This window comes from Mauremys mutica, chromosome 3, assembly GCF_020497125.1.
Source record: "Mauremys mutica isolate MM-2020 ecotype Southern chromosome 3, ASM2049712v1, whole genome shotgun sequence".
NCBI lineage: Eukaryota > Metazoa > Chordata > Testudines > Geoemydidae > Mauremys > Mauremys mutica.
In genome coordinates this window covers 87,884,667-87,909,956 of record NC_059074.1, presented here as the reverse complement: position 1 = coordinate 87,909,956, position 25,290 = coordinate 87,884,667, and the positions used below count along the sequence as shown (strand labels likewise).

General features: G+C 42.3%; 1 protein-coding gene across 1 annotated transcript in view; it reads left to right on the top strand.

Moving 5' to 3' along the window:
* Nucleotides 1-3,224: 3,224 nt before the first annotated feature.
* Nucleotides 3,225-25,290, top strand: part of HDAC2 (histone deacetylase 2) — a 46,080-nt gene continuing 24,014 nt past the window's right edge. The window contains exons 1-6 of the mRNA XM_045010649.1: nt 3,225-3,395; nt 16,333-16,445; nt 17,063-17,180; nt 19,220-19,294; nt 19,882-20,020; nt 24,750-24,891. Coding sequence (XP_044866584.1) covers nt 3,344-3,395; nt 16,333-16,445; nt 17,063-17,180; nt 19,220-19,294; nt 19,882-20,020; nt 24,750-24,891 — 639 coding nt within the window. The 5' untranslated portion in view covers nt 3,225-3,343. The remainder of the gene's footprint in view (nt 3,396-16,332; nt 16,446-17,062; nt 17,181-19,219; nt 19,295-19,881; nt 20,021-24,749; nt 24,892-25,290) is intronic.

The window sequence follows — 25,290 nt, the reverse complement described above, 5'->3', positions numbered from 1 at the left end:
CATGCTAGCGCCTTGACATCTCCCACCCACCCCCAACACCATGTAGAATTCAAAATGGAGACGGGGAAGCGCAAACAGCAATAACACAAGCATATACAATGACATTTTTACTAGATACTCTCACATTCTTACAAAGATGTGCTTTTGGTATTAAAAATAAGAACTTTTATATTGCTTTCTTTTATAGTAAGCCACACTGTACAAATTGATCAAGCTAAACTGTAAACTGTATGGGGGATGGGAAATCCTGTCTGAAATATGGTGTGTGTGTGTGGGGGGGGGGGTTGTATGCAGTCCAGAAATGTGCTGGCAAAGGGGGGAGGGGGCAGTGATGGCTGTGCAGTTCTCTGAGAGTCTGTATTGTCCTGTGTGTTTGTTTGTGGTCCATAGGTAGATATAGTCTGAGCAGGTGATATCATAAGCCATAGCTGCACCCGGGTAACTGCATGAATGCAGAGAGACTTCAGCAGCTTACAGGGAGGCAGTAAGCCAAGTGGATGCTAGCACAACACCCTGTTAATCCCACCAAGAATTTTGACCAATGCAGGGTGCTGATAGCTGCAAACTTTTTCCCAGAGTAGGCACTCCAGATGGGTAGTAACATTTTGGGAAAGGGCATGTCTTCCGGGCCTCCATCTGTAAGTCACCAGCCATTCCATTTGTAGATGTGTTGCTCAGTTACCATAAACTTGAAAACATCTTTGGTATACATGGGTGGGTTGCTCCTATGTCCCTTTGCAGACAGGAACCTCCAGGATTGTTATGTCCTCCAGTGGCATGCCTGAAAAGATTAAGAAACCAAGGGTAGTAAACCACAGTAACTGCATCACCCCAAGCTAAAATGGTCTGAATTTTTAAACAATATCACTTGTAAATTTCATCTTAGCATTATGTGTGAAGGCTGTGCATTCTGCTTAACTCTCAGTCCAGGGAACATGAGTCCTATATCCATGGCATTGGCGCAGGTAAGAAACTCCATTTACTCAAAACCATCAGTTATTTCAGGGACATTGTCTATGTTCACCACCTTTGAGTAAATCACATGTCTGAACACCTCAGAAACCTCCACCATCACAGCCCCCACCCTCAATTTGCCAACACCAAGCTGGTTAGCAACAGACCTGTAGCGGTCAGGAGTGTTAAGCTTCTAGATGGCTATAGCAACCTGCTTCTGGACCTCTATGGCCACCCTACTATGTGTCCTGTCACCAGAGGGTTGGGGCAAGTTGATCACAAAGCTCCAGAAATGGAAAATTTGGCCCTGTTTCAATCTTGGCTGTGCAACATGTTTTACTTTGTAAAATCATGGCTACTGTGCATACAAGAAGTAGGGATCGGGCTTTTCCTAGGTATAAGAGACATTTATATGATCTTACATAGGAATAACAGCAGTGTCAATCATTACAATTATCATATACAGCCTTTATGATAACATTAAATGCACTCTGAATGGAAAAGCATAAAGCACCCCTCTGCCTACGTGCAATTATCATACCTGGAAAAATGTTAGCTAATACACTACTCTGAATGAAAGAACCGCTTAATGCTTTCTTATATAAAATCATCTCATGTAATTTCATGTGGCATGGTATAAGTAAGGCACCCTCATGAGTAATTATTCTTGCTGAAAAACATGTAAAATAGTGACATTCGTGAAAATGAAAAATATTCACATGTTGAAACGGAAGTGTTTTCATGAATTCACAGTAACAGTATAGTTCAAAAGAGAACCACTCATGCATTTTGGAAAGAGACACTGCAGATACTGCTTGTGACAGTCACTGAAGTAAAACCTATCCAGAGATTATTTTCTTTCTTTGTTAATTCCCTAGAGTATCCTTTACTGCTTGTGTGCATTTTACATATGTATCAATCTATTGATGGCTGATATTATACGCTAAGGCCATCTGAGTAAAGCTGAGCACACCTCATAGGTGCCAAATCCGTGCATGCTCCAGCCCAGTAGCACTCACGGGGAACAAAGTGGTGGGTGTTGAGCTCTCACTGGCAACCCCTCTATCAGCTCGCCTCTTCCCCCACAGTGCCTTCCACCCACCAGCAGGCCCAGCTGATCAGTGCTTTCCCCTCTCACCTGCCGCAATCAGCTGTTTCGTGGCATGCAGGAGGCTCTGGGGGAAAAAGAGGGAGGAGAAAGTACAAGGTGTGCTTGGGGGGTGGAATGGGGCGGAAAGAGGGAGGGAAGAGGTGGGGGGGGGGTCAAGCACCCTCCAACACATTGGAAAGTCAGTGCCTGTAGCACAGCTGTAAACCTTTTGCCAGACTTATTGACCAGTCTGTACAACACATCACTCTGAAGTAAATGCAGTGGTGCATGTACAGCTGTTTTAGAGATAGCAAATGTTGGGTATCCCTAGTGCAGCAGTTCTCAAACTGGCTTAGGACCCCAAAGTGGATCATGACCCCATTTTAATGGAGTTGCCAGGGCTGGCATTAGACTTACTAGGGCCTAGGCCTGAAGGCCACGCCCCACCGCCCAGGCCGAAAGGCGATGCCCGAAGGCTTCAGCCCTGGGCAGTGGAGCTCAGGTTACAGGCTCCCCGCCCCCCGTCTAGGGCTGAACTCTTTGGCTTTAGCTTAGCACACCCATCCCGGGGGCGGCCCCGCTTCACCCCATCCCAACCCAGTGGCTGGGTTTTGCTGCTGCCAGCCCAGCTCTCAGGGGGTGGCTCTGCCTGCCAGGGCGGGGAAGGCAGGGAGCTGGACCGCAGCCCGTGTAGCGGGGCCCCCCGCTCCCCGAGGGGTGGCTGGGGCGCTGGGCGAGGAGCTCTGCGTGCAGCGGGCGCTGGAGGGTCAGACGCGCGCAGCCGGCGGGCGCTGCGGAGCCCCCTCCCGAACCCCACCTCCCGCTGGAACACGCGACGGGATTCAGACCGATAGTCGGGGGGGGGGGAGGGCTTCGCGCATGCGCCAGAGCAGAAGCCAGCCTCATCGTGGGGAGGGGGAGAGCGCACGTCGCCCGCTACCTCGCGCGGGCAGGCGGGCTGTACCACTGTGTAACGCGGAGGGTGGGGCCCCACACCCATTTCCTTTGTAACGGGGGCGCCTTCCATCGCCTCCCGCTCGGGCCTGGGGGGGGGGGGTGTCTCTCCGCGCGGCTTCGCGTCCAGCGCGGGAGGGCGGCGGGCGAACGGGGCGAGGGACGCGGGGGACGCGCACCAACCTCCTCCCCCCGGCTCGGCCGCAGAGTGGGCGCGTCCCCCTTCCCCGCTGTTGATGGTCGGGCCGGTGCGTTGCTGCTGCTACTGCCGCTGCCCCCGGCGTCGCGAGTTCACGCTCGCTCAGCTCCCTCCCGCCCGGCCCGGCTCGGCCTCCCGGCGGCCCCATGGCGTACAGTCAGGGCGGCGGCAAGAAGAAAGTCTGTTACTACTATGACGGTGAGCGCCGGGGCCCGGGGGGGGGGGGAGGAGACGCGGGTTCCCCGTCTCGATCGCAGCCCCCCGGGAGCTCTCCCGCCTCCCCCCCCCCGCCCCGCGCCGCGCAGGCCGCCCCGGCGCGGGGTGTCTGGTTCCAGGCGCGGCGGGTGGCGGCTCCGCCGAGGGACGGCGGCTGCGGGCTGCTGGGGCCGATCGCAGCCCCCGTTATCAAGGCGACGCTCTCCCCGCCGGGTGTAGCGGCTGGGGAGCCTCCCGCTGGCGGCCTCCGTGTCTCCTACGACGGAGAAGCGGGTGGCTGAGGGCGCTGAACCGCAGCGGCTGCCCCTTGTGGTGTTGTGGCAGCCTCCCGGCCGGGGAAAAGCACAATTGCGCGCACGACGGTTTGTTGAATGTGTCTGGGCTCGGGGTGCTCCCCTGCTCATCGGTTCCGCAAACTACGTCTTGTGACTGATCTGACCAATAATACATAGCTAAGCCATGTTTGAAACGTGGGTTGCTTTGCATTGAGTTTCATGTATTTGCAGCACACCGTAAGGTGGAAACCTCCCTGTCTCCCACCCCTCAAAAATCCCCACTCTACACAGAGCAGGAAAGTTCCCTTTGCTCGCTGATTTTCTGCTCACAGCGTTAGGCTAAAGTTATTGGTCAGATTATTTGCTTGTGGCTACATTTCTGCATAAATAAAGATGCAGGGGGTAGGTTTTACTCTTGGCAGTTAGGAATGGGTGGCATGGATGGGGAATTTTGGTGTTTGAGGTAGCGAAGAAAGGTGATGAGATTGCTTTGCATTACATACGTTGTCATAATTTGAGATATGGAGAGGAGTGTCTCCAGCCTAGGTGCTGCTGTTGTGGTAGATCAGGTTGGTCAGAAATCCCAGACCTGAAGAAGAGCTCTGTGTGGCTCAAAAGCTCTCTTTCACCAGTAGAAGTTGGTCCAACAAAAGAGATTTCCTCACTTACCTTGTCTATTCAGAAAAATGGCAGATTTGTTGGGGCCTAGTCAGGGTTTCTAACATGCTGCCAAGTCAGGCAGAGTTGTGTGGTTGCCGCCCCCTTCTCTTTGTCCTTCACTCTGCTTCTTTGTTCAGCATAAGGGGGAAAGGAGGCCCCTATTAAGGAGCATTTTGCTCAAACTGGGATCTGACTTTTCTCTGGTAGAAGAGTAGGCACTGTTAGTCTTGCTCAAGGGAAGATTGCATTGATATTTGTTTATATTTGCCTCTCTTGCAACTAAAAAATGTAGGTACACAGTTGTGTCAATGTATCAGAAAAAACAAAGTCTACTTGATAAATATAGGTACCGTTTCATTATAGTGCAATACTCTGGCATTTTCATAGTAGCATAAGAATTGTAAGCACCATTGCTTGGATCCCTACACAGCTGAAAAACTACACAGGGGAGGGGGAAGAAAAAAGCACTGGGTTAAGGGACAGTTCTGTGTTGGCAGGGTGATGAACTAGTGATCAAATTGATCACCACCACCTCAGATTTCCAGGAAAATGGATGTTCCTGTGGTCAGTTGGAGACTCAGTATTTTCCTTCATGACTGTTCAGACTCCTAATTTTTTAACATTTTTCTGGCTCTGTCAGAGTATCTTTCCCATTGTCTACTGTGATCATCAGTATTCCTGGTATTCATCTGGGTTAGAACCTTTCAGAAGACTTTATTCAATGTTGGTTTCATGTTTAAAAAAAAAAAAGTGCCAAAGTCAATGGTTGTTTTTGACTTTCTTTCCAAATGTAATAAGTCAAAACTGCACACTTAGAAATTAGCAAAGCTCATCAGAGAAATTTTTTAAACTAATTCTAGTACCTCTGGGAAAAGTTCCTAATTCACTTACAGTTCATTCAGCATTTCTTCTAATTTCTATGCTGTGTTGTACCTACAGAGGTTTGTAAATATTCCTCCTACTGTATGTAATGAGAAAAGGGCTCTCAACCTTAAATTATATAAAAGTTGTAATATGAAAATACAACAACAGATAGGGAAGTACATCTGTGGGTGGATGCAAACTTACACGTAACTGACGACATCAAACTGGAGTTCATTAAAGATTTCTTTGCAGTTTGTTGTGTCAAAGACTTTTGTATAGAAACATGGCTCCTTCATTTAAGTTTTGCTTCTAATTTTCACTTTGTTTCTCTGAAAATATGTAGAAGTCAAGAAGTGTACACTAAAAATTAGGGTATAAAAAAGGCACTGCAATTCAATGTAGTGTGTTTTAAGATGTAATCTAGTACCTTCCCTGCTTTGTAATAATTTTAGTATGGCTATTGGCAGAGAAAAGTTACTATTTCAGATCAGCATTTCACTTTGAAAATCTGCTTACTGTATGAATTGAAATTATCATCTGCCTGTCTTATTGACAGTCTTGGTACCTTTAAGTCTCATTAGTATGGCAAAACTCAGCAATGGGAGAACTAGCTTGATTTTACTCCAGCTTACGCTTGTAACAGAGTTGTTAACTAAGTCCATGTTGCAGAATTTTTATTGCTGGTGGTGATGTGTTGAGCTAGAAAGAACCCTAGTTTGACTTTCAAATTGTAGGCTAACTGCAGTGAAGGGACCATTATTTTACTTGAACTGATGCTATTTTTAGAGTAAATTCATTCTATTGCCAGCCTTCAGAATTGGCTTTAAGGGTATGTGCACACTGCATTGTAAACTCAGGTCTATGGGACCTGTTCTTGTTCAATGTTCCCAAGCCTGTGTTTAAGCATATACGTTGTATTGTAAACTTGGCCTGACAGTTGCTGGACCTGGATCTCACAGCCATGCTAACGTGTCCATGCTGCCCCATGCAGACCTTCAGACTTGGTTCTGTGGGTTCAGCTGCATCCACAGTGCAAATACGGTGAGACTTGGGCTCTGACTCACTCCAGCATGGTCCTGAGTGCTTGCTGACCTGAGTCAGACTGATTTGTGTGTGGAGGGAAGGGAGGTGGAGGGCTCAAACCTGAATCGAAGCCTGGGCATAGTGTGTGATGTAGACAATATAGTATATTAAAATGGTATTTTGTTGTTTTACAAGTGTCTCTTAGGTCCTTGTTCAGGTTGACTAGAACAGTGCTTAGATACAATGAACTATTAAAGTGGTTAAGCACAGTTTTGTAGAACCATACTGTACAGTTTCTAACAATACTGTAACTAGCACAGTTGCAGCTGATGAGTAGATTCATAGAATCCAAGGTAAGAGGGGACCATGGTGATCATGCAGTCTGACCTGCATAATCCAGGTCCTAGAACTTCCCCAAAATAATTCCTAGAGCATAGTTTAGAAAAACATCCAGTCTTGATTTAAAATTGCCAGAGATGAAGAATTTCCTGTGACCCTTGGTAAACTGCTCCAGTAGTTAATTACCCTTACTGTTAAAAATTCACATCTTATTTTCTTTTTTAATTTGTCTAGCTTCAACTTCCAGCCATTGGATCTTGTTATATCTTTGCTAGATTGAAGAGCCCTTTAGCATATTTGTTCCCCATGTAGGTACCTATAGACAACGATGAAGTCACTCTTTAACCCTCTCTTTGTTAACCTAAATAAATTGAGCTCATTGAGTCTCTTACTGTAGGTATGATATGTTTTCTAATCCTATGATTCTTTGGTTCTTCTCTGAACCCTTTCCAATTTATTAACATCCTTCCTGAAATGTAGATACCAGAACTGGTTGCAGTACTCCAGCAGCTGTCGCACCAGTGCCACATACAAGAGTAAAATAACCTCTCTAATCCTACTTGTGTTAGCCTTTTTGGCCACAGCATTGCACTGGGAGCGCACATTCAGCTGATTATTCCCAAAAAATTTTGAGTGTCTGCTTCCCAGAATAGAGTCCCCCATCTTGTACACACTCAGGAACAAGGATTATATCCCATACTTAGGTTTAGATTTACATTTAGCCATATTAAAACATACATTGTTGACTTGCCTCCCAGTTTACCAAGCAATCCGATCACTCTGTGTCAGTGACCTGTCCTCTTTACTATTTACCAGTCCCCCAATTCTTTTGTCAGCTTCAAACTTTATCAGAGATGATTTTGTTTTCTTCCAGGTCATTGATGTATCATAGGCAAACATATTACAAGTATTTTTAGATTATCTTTCTTGCGTAATTTAATATGGATGTTTAAAAGGTCCCTTCTGCACTGATATTGTAGAGATCTAGGCTGGAATATGTTCCATGTAGGCAAGACTAAACCCATTTGAATTATGGGCAGGGCACTACTGTGCTCAAATGCTGTTTAAATACAAGAACATTTGTAAAGTAAATCAGCCACAGTTCAGCATGTTATATGCATATGTAAAGTATTCTAAAACTGAAAACTATTTCATACATGTTTCCAAGTCCTGTGCCTAATAGTCTGGAAACCCATACATCAGCCTTCGTGCTGTGTTCCTATAGTGGTACTAGGTTGGTCTTCGATTGTAGTTGTGACTATGCTGGCAAGTTTAAGACATGCTAAGAAAAATCTTTGGACGCACAACCAATAGAAAAGACTGAAGTGAATGTGCAGATCCCAGGATTGGCTGACTACCTTTCCAAATATTGCACCATGAATTTATCCACTGCTTTCTAGATACATTTGTAATGACTTTAGTAGAAACCATAGAATTTTCATATGGAATTGAATATGTGGGAGTAAATTATCACTTGGAAAAAACAGAGTCGAAATAATTGCACAGTTACTTCAAGTGTAATGTTTTGGAAGTATGTTATGGTAATGTAGTGGCCACATTTTTATTTCAGTTGAGCAGACATGTATTGCCTTATGTCTCTTGTGCATACATAACTTTTTTTATATGTAGCTTAATTTACAAAATGTGGTATACTCTCTTTGGCTCTGATCCTACTAGTGTAAGACTGACTTCTTAATTGTACTTGTTACTGAACTGACTTGAGAAACTTTACGCTACTGCTATAAAAATGCTTACTAAAGATGCAGCCTATTGAAGTGCTTCTACAGACTTGGCTGCTTTGTAAGCTTGCTTGTAGCTACTGAATATGCAAGCTTTTTTTTTTTTTTATAGTTAACGGTAGTAGATCCCATTGAATTCAATGGGGAGCTATGGGTATTTAGCACTTACCGTGAAAGAGTTAATCTGGAAAAGCCCCCCAAAACCTGTGCATACCTGTTAGTTCTTGCTAACTGTTCTTTTAAATTCAGGATCATATCTACTCCAAAGAGAGCATTGTAGTAGGCAAGTATAATATGCAGTTTAAAGTAAGTACTTCAGAGTTCAGAATGTGGCATAGTAATTTTGTAAGTTTGAAATATTTTAATTTCAGTTAATGCTGTGAGACAAACTGGGAGAAGCGAAAAAAAAAGTTGCTAGGACATCTAGTCTCCATTGGTATTCCATTTTTATAGCATAACATGAGGACAATGCAGGGGCAGAAAACAAACCTTATTTTTTAATTTCTATTTGGTTTGTCGCAATTTATGCTTGGAAGAACTCTTGTGCATGACAGTGTCGCACTGTTAGTGCAGTTATTTGTGACTGACAACCATATAATTGATATTGGCCAAACTTGGAAGCAATTGCTCTGTATCTTTCTTTGCTGAAACGCTTTTGTGACAAACTGGTAGATTTCCCCCTTGAGTCCCTTATGCCTTCTCTCAGAAATTGCTATCTTATTTTTTGTCTATTCTCTCTTATTTTACTGTCTCTGTAATTTTTTTCACTTACATTTTTTCTCCTCTTGATTTTCTTACTCTTTCCTTCCCCTCTATAGTTTTTTCCAGCTTACCAGAGACTCACCTACACTGGCAAAAATCAGATGTGCAGAAGTCACCAGAGTAGTTGTGATAGAATATGTGGTCTTAGGGTAGTCATCAAGTTATGTGTACATTTACAGCAGCGTGTTGAGTACAGACACTTTTATGCCCAGCTATGATGGGTATAAATAGCAATGAAGATGGTGCAGCATGGCTTAGATGAGTAAAATGCCCTGCACACCTAAACGCTAAGGTAAATACCTTACACTCTCTCTACACACCTAAGTAGTGGCTCCCATTTCTACACTGCTATTTTCAGCAGCATAGTGTCCTGCTGCCTGCCCCTGCCAAGCAGTTCCTCGCTGCTCTGGAGCCTTTCCACACTGCCACCCACATTTCTACAATCTTTTGCTGCCACAGGTAGCCACGTTTGTAACTTGAAATGTGTAAATGCAGCTGACTTACTGCAGGCATGGAGCTACACATGTAATGCCTGTACTCTAGATCAGTAATTGTCGAAGCCGGTCCACCGCTTGTTCAGGGAAAGCCCCTGGCGGGCCGGGCTGGTTTGTTTACCTGCCGTGTCCGCAGATTCGGCCGATCATGGCTCCCACTGGCCGTGTTTTGCCGCTCCAGGCCAGTGGGGGCTGCGGGAAGGGCGGCCAGCACATCCCTCGACCCTGCTGCTTCCCACAACCCCCATTGGCCTGGAGCTGCGAACCACGGCCAGTGGGAGCCGCGATCGGCCGAACCTGCGGACATGGCAGCTAAACAAACCGGCCTGGCCTGCCAGGGGCTTTTCCTGAACAAGCGGCGGACTGGCCTTGAGAACCACTGCTCTAGATGCTACCGTAAATGTAGATAAGGCCTGAGGTATTTGTCCCCTTACAGTTTCTAATGCTGTTCTTTTACCTCTAAAAGGAAAATGCCATTATATTCCTATTAGCCAAACGTGCAAACTGCTTATATTTCACATATAGGTGCTTAAAATGACTTTGTAAAATTTATTATAAATATTTTTCTGGAAAGGAGGACTTCCTTGCAAATTGAAGTAAAGGTTCATAGATGTGATGAATACATCTATGGAGGATACCAGGACAAGTTTTTTAAATGAAAACATATGCTTATCTTGACTAAGTTTCATGAAGGGTGATGTGTGATCGAAAAGGTGTTTCTGCTTGCCATGTTGTTGTGCATTTCTGAAATATCCCAGGTTTCTTAAACACATCCTTCTCAGAAGGACTTGAACACTGAAATATATATTTAAAAGTTCTTTCTGTTACAGAGGCTTTAAAAAATAAATTAGGTGGACTGAGTAGAAATACTTAATTTTACTCAATGATCTGGAATGCTGCTTTTAATTCTGTTTGTCTCTTTATCCATTAACCTTTGAGGGGGAAAGAAATCAGTAATACGGTCTCTATTTCAAACACTGCCCTAGTTACTAATCTCCAAAATGTTGTTTTTAAGTTAGAAGATTAGTAGGAAATGTAAACTCTTTTTATTAAGCATAAATAACATTCCAAAATGCATTTTTTAACACCTGGAGAAAATATACTATTCGAAGGCTTTATTGTGCAATAATTTGGCTCCTTAAGTGCCAGACTGTATTTCTGGCCCAAAGCCTTATGATTTAGTGGTTCAGCAGTAGTTTCATAAAACTAAATGCTTACCTGCTTGGGTCTTTCACCTATACTTTCAGCAGCATATATTGCTCTGGAGGATGCTTGCCTGATTACCAAATATGGTAATGTTTGGTAAGGTGTGTTAGCCAACTCCAGCAACGTGTTACTGTCTAAAGTATCTTATAACCCAATCAAGGCCTGGATATGATTGCAGTGGTGGTTGATCTCTTACGAGTGGAATTTTTTTATTAAAATATTGCATTGTTGTTAGTAGACTTTGACACTGATTATAATGGGCTGTTTAGTTGTAGGACCTAGTATAAGTGTAATGGTTTGCTTTAAGGTGATTGTATTCAGTCTTAGACAACCTATAGGGTTGTGATGTGCAACTGTTTATTTTCCCTTGGGGCTCTTGCTAGCATAATTCTCTGGTACATGGTTATGTCATCAATATGGTAGTAACACACTTAGGCAGTTCACCTAGCCATCCCAATACTTGCGTACTTGTCTGTATGTACATCAACACATTCTGTGGCATGTAGAGTACAGACACTGTACGCCCAGTTAGTTCATGTATAAATATCAGTTTAGACAGTGAGACTTAAGCAAGTACTGTGCTCTCCATGCCTCAACCCTAGGGTATATATCCTACACGACTCTACATGTACAGATAGTGTCTCCCATGTCTACACTGCTATTTTTAGCAGTGTAGTGTTCCTCTGCCTCCCCCTGCCAGAGCCTTTCCTTATTGTAGTGAAAGACGACATTGAGCTGCCAGAGTCTTTCCCCGCGGCCTCCAAGCTGCTGGAGCCTTTCTGCTCAGGGTTTAGCTGATCACCATATTTGGGGTTGGGAAGGAATTTTCCTCCAGGGCAGATTGGCAGAAGGCCTGGGGGGTTTTCACCTTCCTCCGCAGCGTGCGGCACAGGTCACTTGCTGGAAGGTTCTCTGCACCTTGAAGTCTTTAAACCATGATTTGAGGACTTCAATGGCTCAGACACAGGTTTGATACAGGAGTGGGTGGGTGAGATTCTGTGGCCTGCATTGTGCAGGTCATCAGACTAGATGATCATAATGGTCCCTTCTGACCTTAAAGTCTATGATTCTATGTTTAAATATGTGTATCCTACACACCACTGCAAGTGTAGACAAGGTTATAGTGCCCTCTTCATCACGCCCAAACAGAGTGGATTCCTGTTCACTTAATGTATGCCAACATTGCAATCAAAAACCTGTAGCATCGAGTCTCAGAGCTGGGGTCAACTGATTCAGGCTCATGGGACCATAAAATTGCTGTGTAGCTGTTAGACTCAGGCTGGAGCGTGGGCTCTGGGACCCTTCCCTCTTTCAAGATCTCAGACCCCGGGCTTCAGCCTAAGCCTGAATATCTACGCTGCAGTTTTATAGCCCTGTAGTCAAAGCCTGTGAGACCAAGTCAGCTGACCCAGGCTAGCTATGGCCATTCTGCCAGTCTTTCACAGTAGTGTAGATGTACCCTTACAGGTTGATCCAACTCCAGCAGAAGTCGGTGAGTCTTTCTGTTAATTTCAGGGTGTTGGGTTGGGTCTTTTTATATTAAAATATTAGGACTTGAGCAAAAACAACCTGGGTCAAGCTATATCAGAATAAAACAGAGATGATGCACTTTTTTCAGGGTAGATAAATTTGGCTCATTAAAATGCTTGTGTCTGCTCAAGTTTAATTTGAGGTTTTTACTCTGTTCATCTTCGCTCATGGACACCAAGACAGCAATGCCAGTTTGGTACAATTTCCTGAAAATGATTCCTGTCTCCAATACGGACCTAGCCACAATAATATCTGAGTTTGTCACCTATCCACTATGGGGGTGTTCTTTACCTGGGGGCTGGCTGAGAGCCATTGGAGGACTGACCTGGCACAGAATGTGTCTGCCTCCTCCTCAGTGGAATAGTCTGAGCTTGTTATTTTGGCACTCCATAGTTGCAGTGGCTCTTCTCTTTGGTAAAAGTTCAAAGTCTTGGCTGTCATCTGGTAAGCAATATATGGTTTATAATGCAGTTATGTTCAAGATTAGAATTTTCTCTATGCCCTGCCATGGTCTCTAGTCTGCAGGTGCGCAAATTGTCAATTACTTAAAAAAATCTGGTGCCATTGGAAGCAAGCCGTTCTCCACTATGGATTGTTATTGCTTTTGCAGTTGCTCCCACTGGCTACTTTCTAAGGTTCACAACTGGCAACAGCTGCACAAGAGACAAGCCAGCTCTCTTTCAGGTTAAGTGTAAATAGTTTTCCACCCAGTCGTCACCTATTCCCACCAAAAAAAATGCCTGTAGACCATCAAATAGGTTTCTTGTCGCTGATAATAAAGTAGCATACCTTTTTTGTGCTAAATACCAAAATATGAGAATTAAAAATATACATAATAGAGTGCCTACTATAACCATTAAATTTGAGTTTTCATTAGTCAGTGCTCTCAAAACGGTTGAGGGAGTCGATGGTCCACAGTACAGAAAGTTTTGAGAGGGGAGACGGGTCCATGGTGTTCTTTCTTACTAAGTGGCCTGTGAAATGTGAAAGTGGGAAAATTATTGATCTTAACTTCTGTTCAATGTTAGTCTGATATGCAGTAAGAACTAAGGTGGTGACCTTCATATAAGAGAATTATCTATCTAGATCCTTAAGAACTAAAGAAATTATCTAACTTTTCTTTATCCATTAAACTTGAGTAAAAACCCTATTAATTTTATGTAATGCCCTAGTTACCTGAGTAGCGGTAGTATGCTTATACAGATGCTCCCCGGGTTATGCAAACCCCACTTACGGAAATCTGGATTTATGGAAAAAGTTCCGTAAGTTACATAAGGTGCTTTTTTTTGTGTGTGTAATTGTCGGCGATACGTTCCCGATTTACGCAAAATTCGACTTACGCAAGGTGTTCTGGAATGGAGCGCTTGCGTAACTCGGGGAGCTTCTGTATTGTCGAAAGCTGATCTGCTCTGTATATTGAAATAAAGGATTACCCTTTGTGTGTGGTAACACAAAGGGTAATCCACCCAGTCAGTGAGCTGCTCACGTGCTTATATTAAGGTGAAAGTTCATGCAACTGAGAAGTCCAAAAGAAGCTTGATTCTGAAGGTGAAATGACACGTTAATTAGAGAGAATAAAAAGATTAATTTTACTTTTTTAAAGAAATAAGCTTCTGAAAAAATGAGCAATGTGCAGGGGAATGTTTCTGAATGAAACAAATCATATGTAAAATATGCATCCTAATGGGCAGTTTGTGACGGACTTTTTTTTCTTAAATACCTCTATCTCATGTCTTTTCAGGAATGATTTTTAGGATGCACTCTGAAACTTCTAATTGGCACCCCAAAGCTATTCACTTAAGGTTGTCTTAAATATTTGACAAAGGAGCTCTCTAGACATTAGAACTGAATAAATTAAATCAAAACTAGTTTCTGACATTTGTAACATTTGCTCTATCTTCTGTCACTGAGAATCAAAAGCCTCAAAAATAAAATGGAATCCAAGGTTATAGGCATAACATTCATTTTACACAATGGACAAGGCAAAAATATTATAGAAACATGAAACAAAAATAGGTGATACAGAAAATTCATTACGCAGAACTATCGGGTTTATTACCTTATGATAGTAAGGTTACAAAGAAAAGAAAACAACTTTAATAAAGCTTAAATTTTGAATTCTCAGGAACTGCAAGTCATCTGGCAATTTAAAAGGTGCCTTTTAGATCCAACTCACTTCCTGTTTCAGACAGTAACTGACTGTGTATCTCTTTCTAATTCAAGCAACAAGTTCATGTAAAATGATCTTGCCTGTTTGGCTTAGCTGAGTTACAGTAATTGATCACAACATAATAGGAAGACTTAAATCACCAGTGGAGTCCACTTGTTAGTCCTCTTCAAAGTTTCCTGTCTCCCATTATCTTATTCCTCCATTTGGGCCTGTTAGTTTCTTCCCATTCTGTTTCAGTCCACAGCTGTTGCCACCTTCTTTCCCCACACACCTCTTTCACTTGAGGGTTCCTGGTTCTGGCTTCCTTTCTCCCTCTGCTTCCGAAGTAGTTCCCTTGGTTCTTTGTAGGGTGACCAGATGTCCCGATAAAATTGGGACTGTCCTGATATTCAGTTGTTTGTCCCGCATCCTGACGGATGTATGGTTGGGACACCTTTTGTCCCTTTGTCCCGATATGTTGGCTTGGGGCATTTTTATTTGTTGCTTCGGCTCTGCCCCCCCATCCCCCCATGTGTCCTGATATTTCGTTCTTGTCATCTGGTCACTCTAGTTCTTTGTGGGGTGGATTGATTTAAATCACCAAGTAGAAATCCTAGATGAAAGTAATTGATTTTAATCAACTTTTCCATTTGTATTTCACTATTGTCTAAACAAATGTATGTTCTTATTGATTGGCATGACCATTAAAACATGTTCATTTTCAGCTAAATAGAGCCTTTACACTAGATTTGGTACATCTTTTTGCTACCCAGGAGAGTACACTACAGCAATATACATTTATTTTAGCAATTATATATCTTTAATATTTTCAGATTCATATGAATTGTACATTTTAGTACGTTAGAAAATGGTAAATGATTTATTGGTTGTTTATGAAATAATTAACTTTTTGCTCATAATTTGTGCCAAGCTGCATTAGGATGGTAACTGGAATTCAATTAAATGGATAAAATAACATAGAAATTTTGTTATTAAACAAAACAAGCCCTTAATACAGTACATGGCCTATTATGCCATATTTATAAAGCTTGAGCTTAAAAGTTAGTTTCCCCTGATTCTTTCTTTATATATAAAAGCAGCCTTTAACTCAAAAGTTTTTGATAGGCTTGTGGATTCAGTATATTGATTTTTTTATTTAGATGTTTTAAGAGATTATATGATAAAGCCTTAACATATTTTATATTAAATTCAGATTTAAATTTAAGCAGGCTTATTTTTTAAAAGAAAAACTTACAATAATTTAAACAGAATTAAAAAAATACCCCCCCCCCCCACCATCTGATTTTTATCTACCTGGTTGCCTTTGACTGCCTCCTGTGGCTGGTTCTGTGAGGATTCCTCTGGCTGCTGGCCTTGGCAGTATTGGTGGTAGTCTCTTTTGACAGCACCAGTAGCTACTAGATAGTTGCCACCATAGAAGCCTATCTGGAGTCGTAGTGGGTGTCTCAGGTCGCAGCTGCCTCTGGTGGGTTTCCTTGGTAGTTGCTTTGGGAGTGGCTGCTTCTGGGAGGAGGCAGACCCTTTTATGGAACAGTTCCCCTGATAAAGCTCCATATCCATCTTTTCCGGTGGACCCAGTAACATCATGTGGCTGCCCAGCTCTTCTGCGTGTCATGCTGTAAAACCTCTGTGTTAAACAATAGTTTTGACAAGATAATTGAAGATTCTGACACATCTCATACACAGTGACCCCTCCCAAACCTGGTTGGAGAAATTTTAAAAATGAACCCTTTTATGTCTATCTTTGTATGCAGGTCTGCAACTAGGAGAAATTAACAAATAAATATGGGGGATGGGAATGCTGTGAAAAGTTATATCTCATAATATTAATTAAATATAATTGTTTATCATTTATAGGTGATATTGGAAACTATTATTATGGGCAGGGCCATCCCATGAAACCTCATAGGATCCGTATGACTCACAACTTGTTGCTAAATTATGGCTTGTACAGAAAAATGGAAATTTATGTGAGTATAAGCAGCAGTCTGGACACTGAAAATGTTGAAACTACTTTTAAAAGATACAGCAATTTTTAACCTTCTTTTTCCCCCTGTTACACATGAGGAATTATTTCTAGAAGCTGATATTTTCCTCTTCTATTTGGGAAACATTAATTAATCTTCGTTCTTTTCTCCCAGTCTTTGGTAACTTAAAATGAAGCAGAACCTTTCAACTTACACAGGAGCCACAGCTTTCTACCCATTTGTGGCAGAAAAGCTGTGATAGGCCCGTGCGAGTAGAGTGGGTAGTTTTGTTTTTTTTATGTTTTTGTTTCAAGGTAATATATAATATTTCTGCCATCATTAATTACGTCAGCACAACAATTGGCAAAATATAATGGAGGCCGCACTAAAAATATTTTGCATGTTAATTTTATTAAAGGAGTTGTAGCCACTTTTACTCTCTACCCAAGTTGCTTAGAATACAGAGTTTTTCCAGTGTCTGTTTATAACCCCTTTAAGGTAGATCAGATTGGTTGCATGAATTTTGTGTCTGATTTAATCTGATTTGTTAAAACTGAGATTTGTTGCAACATTGTTTTTTGTTAGGGTAAAATTAATTTCTTGTACTTTCTTGTTTACAGCGACCCCATAAAGCTACGGCTGAAGAAATGACCAAGTACCACAGTGATGAATACATCAAATTTCTTCGATCAATAAGGCCAGACAATATGTCTGAATATAGCAAGCAGATGCAGAGATGTAAGTCTCCAAATTGGACTAAGTCTACATTATTTATTTATGTACTGGATTGTTAAGTACTCCATTATATATAAAGTGAACATGCATTGGTTGTCTAAATATTTAACAATGAGTTCATGGCATTGTTTCTCCTTTACGTCAATCTATAAAGAGCTTCTAGCTTTTGTCTCAAGACTACTCAGAACATCAAATGCTCTTCAAGTATACAGTTATTAGTATGGAGTCAAATTCTCCCCAATACAAAGCCTGAGGAAGGCCTAAACACCATTCTGAGAACTTAAGTGTGAGGTAAATGCTATGTGTAGGTCCATTGTACTCTGGCAGATTTCACTCCTAACGATTGTTGGTTCTTAGTTGCTTGTAAAAATTAAAACATCTTCTAAGATAAGAGCTTTATGAATAGAGCAGAGGTTCTCAAACTGTGGTCGTCCAAGAGCTCCATTCAGGTGATCTGCGAATAGTTCCCTCTAAGGCCTGGTCTACACTAAGGGGGGGTGTGTCGAACTAGGGTACGCAAGTTCAGCTACGCGAATAGCGTAGCTGAACTCGAAGTACCCTAGTTCGACTGACTTACCTGTCCAGACGCGGCGGGGTCGAACTCCGCGGCTCCAAGGTCGACTCCGCCACCGCCGTTTGCGGTGGTGGAGTTCCGGAGTCGACCGGAGCGCGCGGGGAGTTCGAACTATCGCGTCTTGATTAGACGTCATAGTTCGAACTCCGAGAAGTCGAACTCACCGCATCAACCCGGACAGTGAGTATAGACCTACCCTAAGGTGCGTGCCTGGGCGGCTGCACACAAGAGAAGGAAGGGCTGCCCACCTAATTAGTGGAGCCACGCAGGTGTGGCTCCACTAATTAGGTGCCTGGACCCTGGAGAAGACACACATGTAAGGTGAGGTGGTGGCTTGGGGGAAATAAGGGGTAGGTGGGAGGGGGCATTGAGGTGAGAAGAGGGGATGGGGAAAATTTGGGACGTGCAAGGCTTCGGTGGCCAGAGAAAGAGGCAACTTTCCCTAGCTCCAGGGCTGTGGCTGCAGGGGAGAGACAGCCCTCTTTCCCAGCCTCAGCTTTGTGGTTGCTGCGGTAGGGGAGAGAGGAAGAGACCCTCCTCTTTCCCAGCCTGGGCGCTGCCGTGGTGGGGGAGAGAGGGAACATCCTTCGCATTAGAAAGGTAAGACTAGTGATATTAAAATATGAGTTGTGTGCTTTTATTTGTAGAACCAAAACCCGTTTATTATTAAGGGTCTTTTTTAGATATAGTGCTTTTATCCAAAGCGCTTTACAGTAGTTAGCTAACAATACAAACAACGTTTGGAAAGCTCATTAAGTGGTCTGCCGAGCCCCTGAGCAATTTTCAAGTGGTCTGCGGGGAAAAAAAAAAATGGGTTTGAGAACCACTGGATTAGAGAAATGTTACTTTCCCTGACTTTGAAGAAGCATTACAGAAATGAGTGGGAGAAGTAAAAACTATTGGGTGAAAAGAAGACTGAGCTGAATATTAGAATTGGCCTTTATTAACTGGAGGGAAGTTGACTAAAGTTAAGAATTAATTTGAGGGAAATAATAGGCATGTCACAAAAGTGCATATGAAATTGTTCAATAAATAAACTACAATACTTGAAGGTGTCATTTATGATTCTCTACAAAGAGGGTATATTACATGGGATTGCAAAACTGTTGTTACACACACATTTAGTCAAAGCTCTTCCTAGAAGTAAAAGAGATTACGCCATCTGACTTGTGTGTAAAATTTTAAATACCTTAAGCAACAATTCAGGTTCATTCATCTACAAGCAATTCTGGTCCCTAAAAAGTACATCTATATGCTGAAAATGTCAGTGTACATAATGTATAATGTACAGTTGAACAGTTGAATCACTAAACTGCTAAAAACATGGAATGCAGTGAAAATGTCAACTGAACTTGAACAATAACCATACTACTGGTTATATTTGAGTGTTTTTGAGTAATATGTTTGTAATACCTCTGCACATATTAGGACTATGCACTTGAAAACTAACAACATTTTTCTTACACAGTTAATGTTGGAGAAGATTGTCCTGTGTTTGATGGACTGTTTGAGTTCTGCCAGCTGTCAACAGGAGGCTCTGTTGGTAGGTATATGGTGTTTACCTGGGCTTTGTGGTTTTTCTTAATTTTGTTTTTTAATATATTAATATGGCAGTAGCAATTAAAACCAATCAGTACAATGCTTTATTAGTCGTAAGCAGCGTTGTTGTAGCCATGTCGGTCCCAGGATAGTAGAGAGACCAGGTGGGTGAGGTAATATCTTTTTATTGGATCATAGTCTGTTGATGAGAGAAACAAGCTTTTGAGCACTTGCATCCGACGAAGTGGGTATTCACCCACGAAAGCTCATGCTGCAAAACGTCTGTTAGTCTGTAAGGTGCCACAGGATTCTTTGCTGCTTTTACAGATCCAGACTAACACAGCTACCCCTCTGAAGCTTTTGAGCACTTGATCATAGTAATATGTGTGGTATGTGGCTTTGTGTGAAGCATCAAATCTGCCAGATGGTTTAATACCAAATATGATAGTAATATAAAGTTTTTAAAAACTGCAAGTCCAAAATGGACTTGAAAAAAGTGGCATAAAGAGGTAATCTTGTTACAAGAAATGTTATCAGGTTTCTTTCCAGTACTTTCAAAGACATTTAACTTTTTTTTCTTCATGATTTTAGCTGGGGCAGTAAAATTAAATAGACAACAGACTGACATGGCTGTTAATTGGGCTGGAGGACTCCATCATGCTAAGAAGTCAGAGGCATCTGGTTTCTGTTACGTCAATGATATTGTGCTTGCTATCCTAGAGCTGCTGAAGTAAGTTTATCCTTGTGATCTAAAGATGTCAGAAAACTTGGTGTTAAAACGTTTAAAGGTTACTATGAAATGCACAATAATCAAGGTGGCTTGAATTTTCATAGCATACATTGAACCAGCACAATGTGAATTTAAAAAAAAAATCTGTCCCCATTTAGGGTTTAAACAAGAAATCCATACTAAAGCACATACAAGCAAGGAAAATAAAAGTTTAAGCAAGTCTTAATTTAGAGGTACTAAGCCAACAGGGACACCTACCTTTTCCTGTAAAGTGACTTTCTCAGTTTGAAGTTGACCATATTTTAAAAAATACAGTTTTCCTACTAGAGCATATTTTCTGAGATTTAAAAAAAAATACAAGGTTCTTCTTCCATTATCCTTTTTAAAATAAAGATCTTTTGTGGGAGCATGAGGGCAACACCAGTACACATAATCAAGACCCCCCCCCCCCTTGAATTCTCTTTCTCTCTGCACACCTGCCTGCTGCCTCTTTGGTTCTAGCTTTGCTGCTGCTGTTATTGGTGGGCACTCTCGGAGAAGATCACACAGTTAATCCCCTACAACAGTACAGGAGTGATGGAAGTGACCATTAACAAAACAGCGAAAGTGATTACGCAGAGTGCTGTCCAACATACAAATAAACAGACTGGAAAAAAAGAAAAATTACCTTTCAATTACCAGTAGCCTTTGGGGTTACTTGTAACAACACTTAAGTACAGAATTTTCAGATGGAAGTATATAGATATATTTTTAAGTTGACTCTGTCCTTTTATTTAAAATGTAAACAACATCTCTTAGGAAAGTTAACCTCTAGGTACTTGATTGGGGCCCTCTGAGTTGAAGAAAGAGACAATCTGCCAAGCACATCAAGTTGAGATGGAAAGGGAAAGCCGTAATCCAGAGATTTCAAACTCAAATCACCACGAGGGCCACAAGAGGACTAGTACATTGGCCCGAGGGCCGCATCACTAATACCTTTTCATGTAAAGATACAAAAGCCCCCGCCCCCACTACACCCCTTCCACGAGGCCCCGCCTTTTTCCACCTCTTTCCCCGTTCCCATTCCAACCCCTTCCCCAAAGTTCCCAACCCAACTCCGCTTCCTCCTTGTCCCTATTCCAACCCCTTCCCCAATTCCCCACCCCTGCCCTGCTCTTCTCTGCCTCCTACCTTGACCGTGCGGTTCCCCACTTCTTCCCCCCTCCCTCCTGGAAAGCGCTAAGCACCTCCAAACAGCTGTTTGGCGGCAGGAAGCACCTGAAGGTAGGCAGAGGAGCGGGGATGCAGCGTGGTGGGGGGGTGGCGGGTGAAGGGAGCTCAGCGACCGCAGGAAATAACTCCAGGTGGGCGGGGAGCTTGGTGGGCTGCAGCAAATAACTCCGCAGGCCGCATGTTTGAGACCCCTGCCGTAATCTGTGAGAACACAAGTAAAAGAGTGTTTAAAAAAATTAAGGAGAATGCAAAGAGAAGAACGTCTGTCAATATCCAAACCTCCCACTCTGCTGAATCCTTCACATGCACCCAGGACATGAGCCCTGCATTCCAGCCCCAGCAATAACCAGGGCTCCAATCATCATCTCGTGTGACTGAGCAAAGTAATCTTGTTCATTATAACCATAATGAAAGGAAACTTTGCTTTGTGCCTATTCATGGGAAGCTTCAGTATATAGCTTCTCAGACCTCACTATTTTACATTATTCCACAATATTATAAAAAGTCATGTCCCCAAGGATTGAGAAATATTAGATTATTTGAAACTTTATTAGTAGGTTTAAACAGGTTTCCAGTTGTATTAAGTTAAATGAACTTGGAAGCATAAACACTTCATATTTGAGGATGTGGGGAAAGGGAGACAAACTATAAGATTAGGAATTCACAGGAACTGTATCGTTTGAACTAAAGTAATTCTCTACATTTACTGGCAGTGTGTTCTTGGAAAATTCCTTTAGCACATGCAGCATGAGAGGGAAGCTTTCTGTTGTAAAATCCATGCTTATGGAGGTGATTGAAAGAAAATGTCTGAAGTTGACAGAGTGAACAAAACAGATTGACTATGAAAAGGAAAGGGAGAGGAGGGGCTGGAACAGATCTCAGTAAGAGAGAGAAAAAGAAAAAAGTAGGGGAAAGGGAAGATGAGTGTAGATGGAATATATGGGCCCAAAGAGTCAAGGATGTTAACATAACCCATATGACCCTGTTACTGTCCAACATTAAACAGTGTTAAGCAAGGTTCAGGGTTTGGTATACAGAGACTCAGCCTGCGTAGTATCATGGCAAATACACCATTAAACATAATTTTAACCTTTTATTAAAAATACAGAAAAAAAGGAAAAAGTTAAAGCATTTGAAATGTAAAACATTTAAGTAAGGCTTTCTGTGACGTTCCCCTCTGGTGTTATCTGGGCCGGTGATCTGCTAGGTCACTACAATCCTTGACTCTGGGAACCAGCCTTACCCGGCTCTGCTGTGAGAACCCCCACTCCTGGGCTGTTCACACAGCCTCTGGCATGTAAGCTGCTCCTTGGATTGTGCAACCAAATGACACTAGCCAATATCTCCGGTCCCAGACACAGCCCTAGGAACCTCCGTCTTGCAGTGTCCAGTTATGCTTCAGGTATACTGCTTCAGGTAGAATAAACAAATTACTTAAAATCTATCTTTATAGTTAATAGATTATAAATCAAAACATGAGTCAGATTTGGTCAAATGAAATAAAAGCGAAACGCATTCTAAGCTGATCTTAACACTTTCAATGCCCTTACAAACGTAGATGTGTCTCACCATAGGCTGGGTGGTTGCTCTTCAGCCAGGCTCTCCCCTTTAATAAGTGCTTCAGTTGCTTGGTGGAGGTGGTTTCTGTAGATATAGGTGGAAGAGAGAGAGAGAGAGCATGGCAAATGTCTTTCCCTTTTTTTCATGTCCTTTCTTCCCTCTTTGCTTTGTCGCCCCTCCACTCCTTCAGAGTCAGGTGAGCATACCACATCACAGTTCCAAACTGACCAAAATATGGGGGATACTCCCTTGAGAGTCTAACAGATTGTTTTGTTGCTGCCTAGGCCAGTGCCCTTTGTTTTGTGAAGCTGGACTGGGTTTGTCCCATCCACGCCCTGATGAGGTGTGAACTGCCCCTCGGCTTCTGGAGAGTTTTTGTCTGACTTTGCTTTAAGCATGAGGATACATTTTCAGCATCATAACTATATATATGAAATTATAACCTATAACATCACTAGAATAACAATGCTCAATACATCATGAGCCTTCTGAAGACACCCAACGTGACAAACTTTGCGTTGAATACCACACGATCATTTTACAAGGATGAACATGGGGGTTAAGAGCGTCACACTTTCATGTTAGCAACATCCCTTGTTCCCTTTCCTTTTAGCAGGAGAGTTTTTAGAAAGAAAAAAAACTTTTGTCTGACAGTCTGTTAGATGGTATTAAAGACATTAATAACTTTTTGGGGGGGGAAAGAGAAGTAGTTACTTGGGATGGCCTCAAGTTGTCGCTGCTGCTACTATTAAAGCCCAATCCCATTTCCAAAGAAGACTAACCTAGACAAGTGCATACAAAAGGGGGCGGGATGGAGAACAGGAAAGAAAGAAATGCAGCTTTTGTCTCTCGTGTTTACTTTTATGTACAACCTCACTGCTAGAAAACAGGCATGGCACGCAGTCTTATCAGCCCCTCCAAGCCATGGCAATTTTGTGCTAGCATCACATTTTTTGGGCTTTGCATTTATTTGCCTTTTTCTGGTCACAAGTGTACAGTGGTGTTGCAACATTATAGTCTTGCCCAGCTAATCTAGACTTTTATTAGAGGAATAAGAAAGAAAAGAAATAAGGTGGGAAAGGAAAAGGACCTGGAGGGACAGCATGCAAGAGACAGTCTCCCTTCCCAGGTGGTGGCTGGGATTCCACCAGAGGTAGTGATGTTGTCTGGGTCCCTGTCTCAGTCCCAGTCTTATCAAGCCATTTTTCAGGATTATGCCAAAGGAGGTCCAGGGTCTCAGGAGATTGTGGGGGAGGCAGCCATGATGGTGGGACTTGCTCCTTCTCCTCTTGTTTTTCAGTTAGTATTACAATTGTGTGCTTCAAAGCCTACCCCAGCCAAAGACTCTTTTTGAGGATTCCAGAAGAGAGTAGTGGGTGTCCTCTCATTCTGTTCACCAGCTAAGCCTGGTTTCCAAGATACCAATTTTTGTTCACTGATTTCTGGTCCCAGACTTTTCTGGCTTACCAATACTTGAGTTACATTAACAAGCTTTTTTAGTTTGTACTAATTCAGTCTTTCTATCTTGCTTTTGCACCTTTTCCCATCAACATTTGTTATCCGTTATTGTGACATTTATTCTCTCTTTACAGTTGAGCTCACAATTTGGGTAAATTTGTAGGCCCAGTTATCACAACAGTGGTGGTGATTGGGCCGGGGGGGCAGAATGTGGGAAGAGGATGCAAAATGTAGATTCTTACTGGGTGACAGAGTGAGGTTAAATGTAGAATGCTTTTGGTGTTGAAGAAATGAATCAATTGATCTTTGTTTTTTCATTTATTTTCTTTTGAATGGATATGGTAGCTTCAGGTATTATCATGCTTTTGGTTAGATAAGATTTCATTTTCCTGTGCTATATTTACATTCTGACTGCTGAATGTCATAGCACTGACTTATCTCAAATCACGCCATTTTCTCTTGCATCCTTTTTTCACATGTATATGTATGGTTTTTCCAGATATCACCAAAGAGTGTTATACATTGACATTGATATCCATCATGGTGATGGTGTTGAAGAAGCATTTTATACAACGGACCGTGTCATGACAGTATCATTCCATAAATATGGTGAATATTTTCCTGGCACAGGGGACTTAAGGGTAAGGTCAAATGTGAATTTACGACTTGATTAAACTAGCTTTTACTTCTCCTTTTCTTGCAAATGTTCATTTTTAGTGTTTGGTCATAATTCCTTCTTCTCACAATAATTAAATTGGGGGGGGGGGGGAGGAGTGCCATATTCTGTGGATTTCTCAGCTCCCTGACAAATCTTCAGAGTTCGCCTGGGAAATCTTCAGGACTTTTTTAGCAAATTAACTCAACCCATATGGAAATGGACAAGCTGCTTACTAAATAGTTCAGTTTCAAATATAGATGATTTACGTCAGTTAGACTTTGGCACTTCTTTAGGAAAAAGATGTAGTGTATTTGATCTCTGCATTTTCAACCATGTTACATATAGTAGGAAAAATAGGTGCTCTTTGCAGATAACGTTTTTT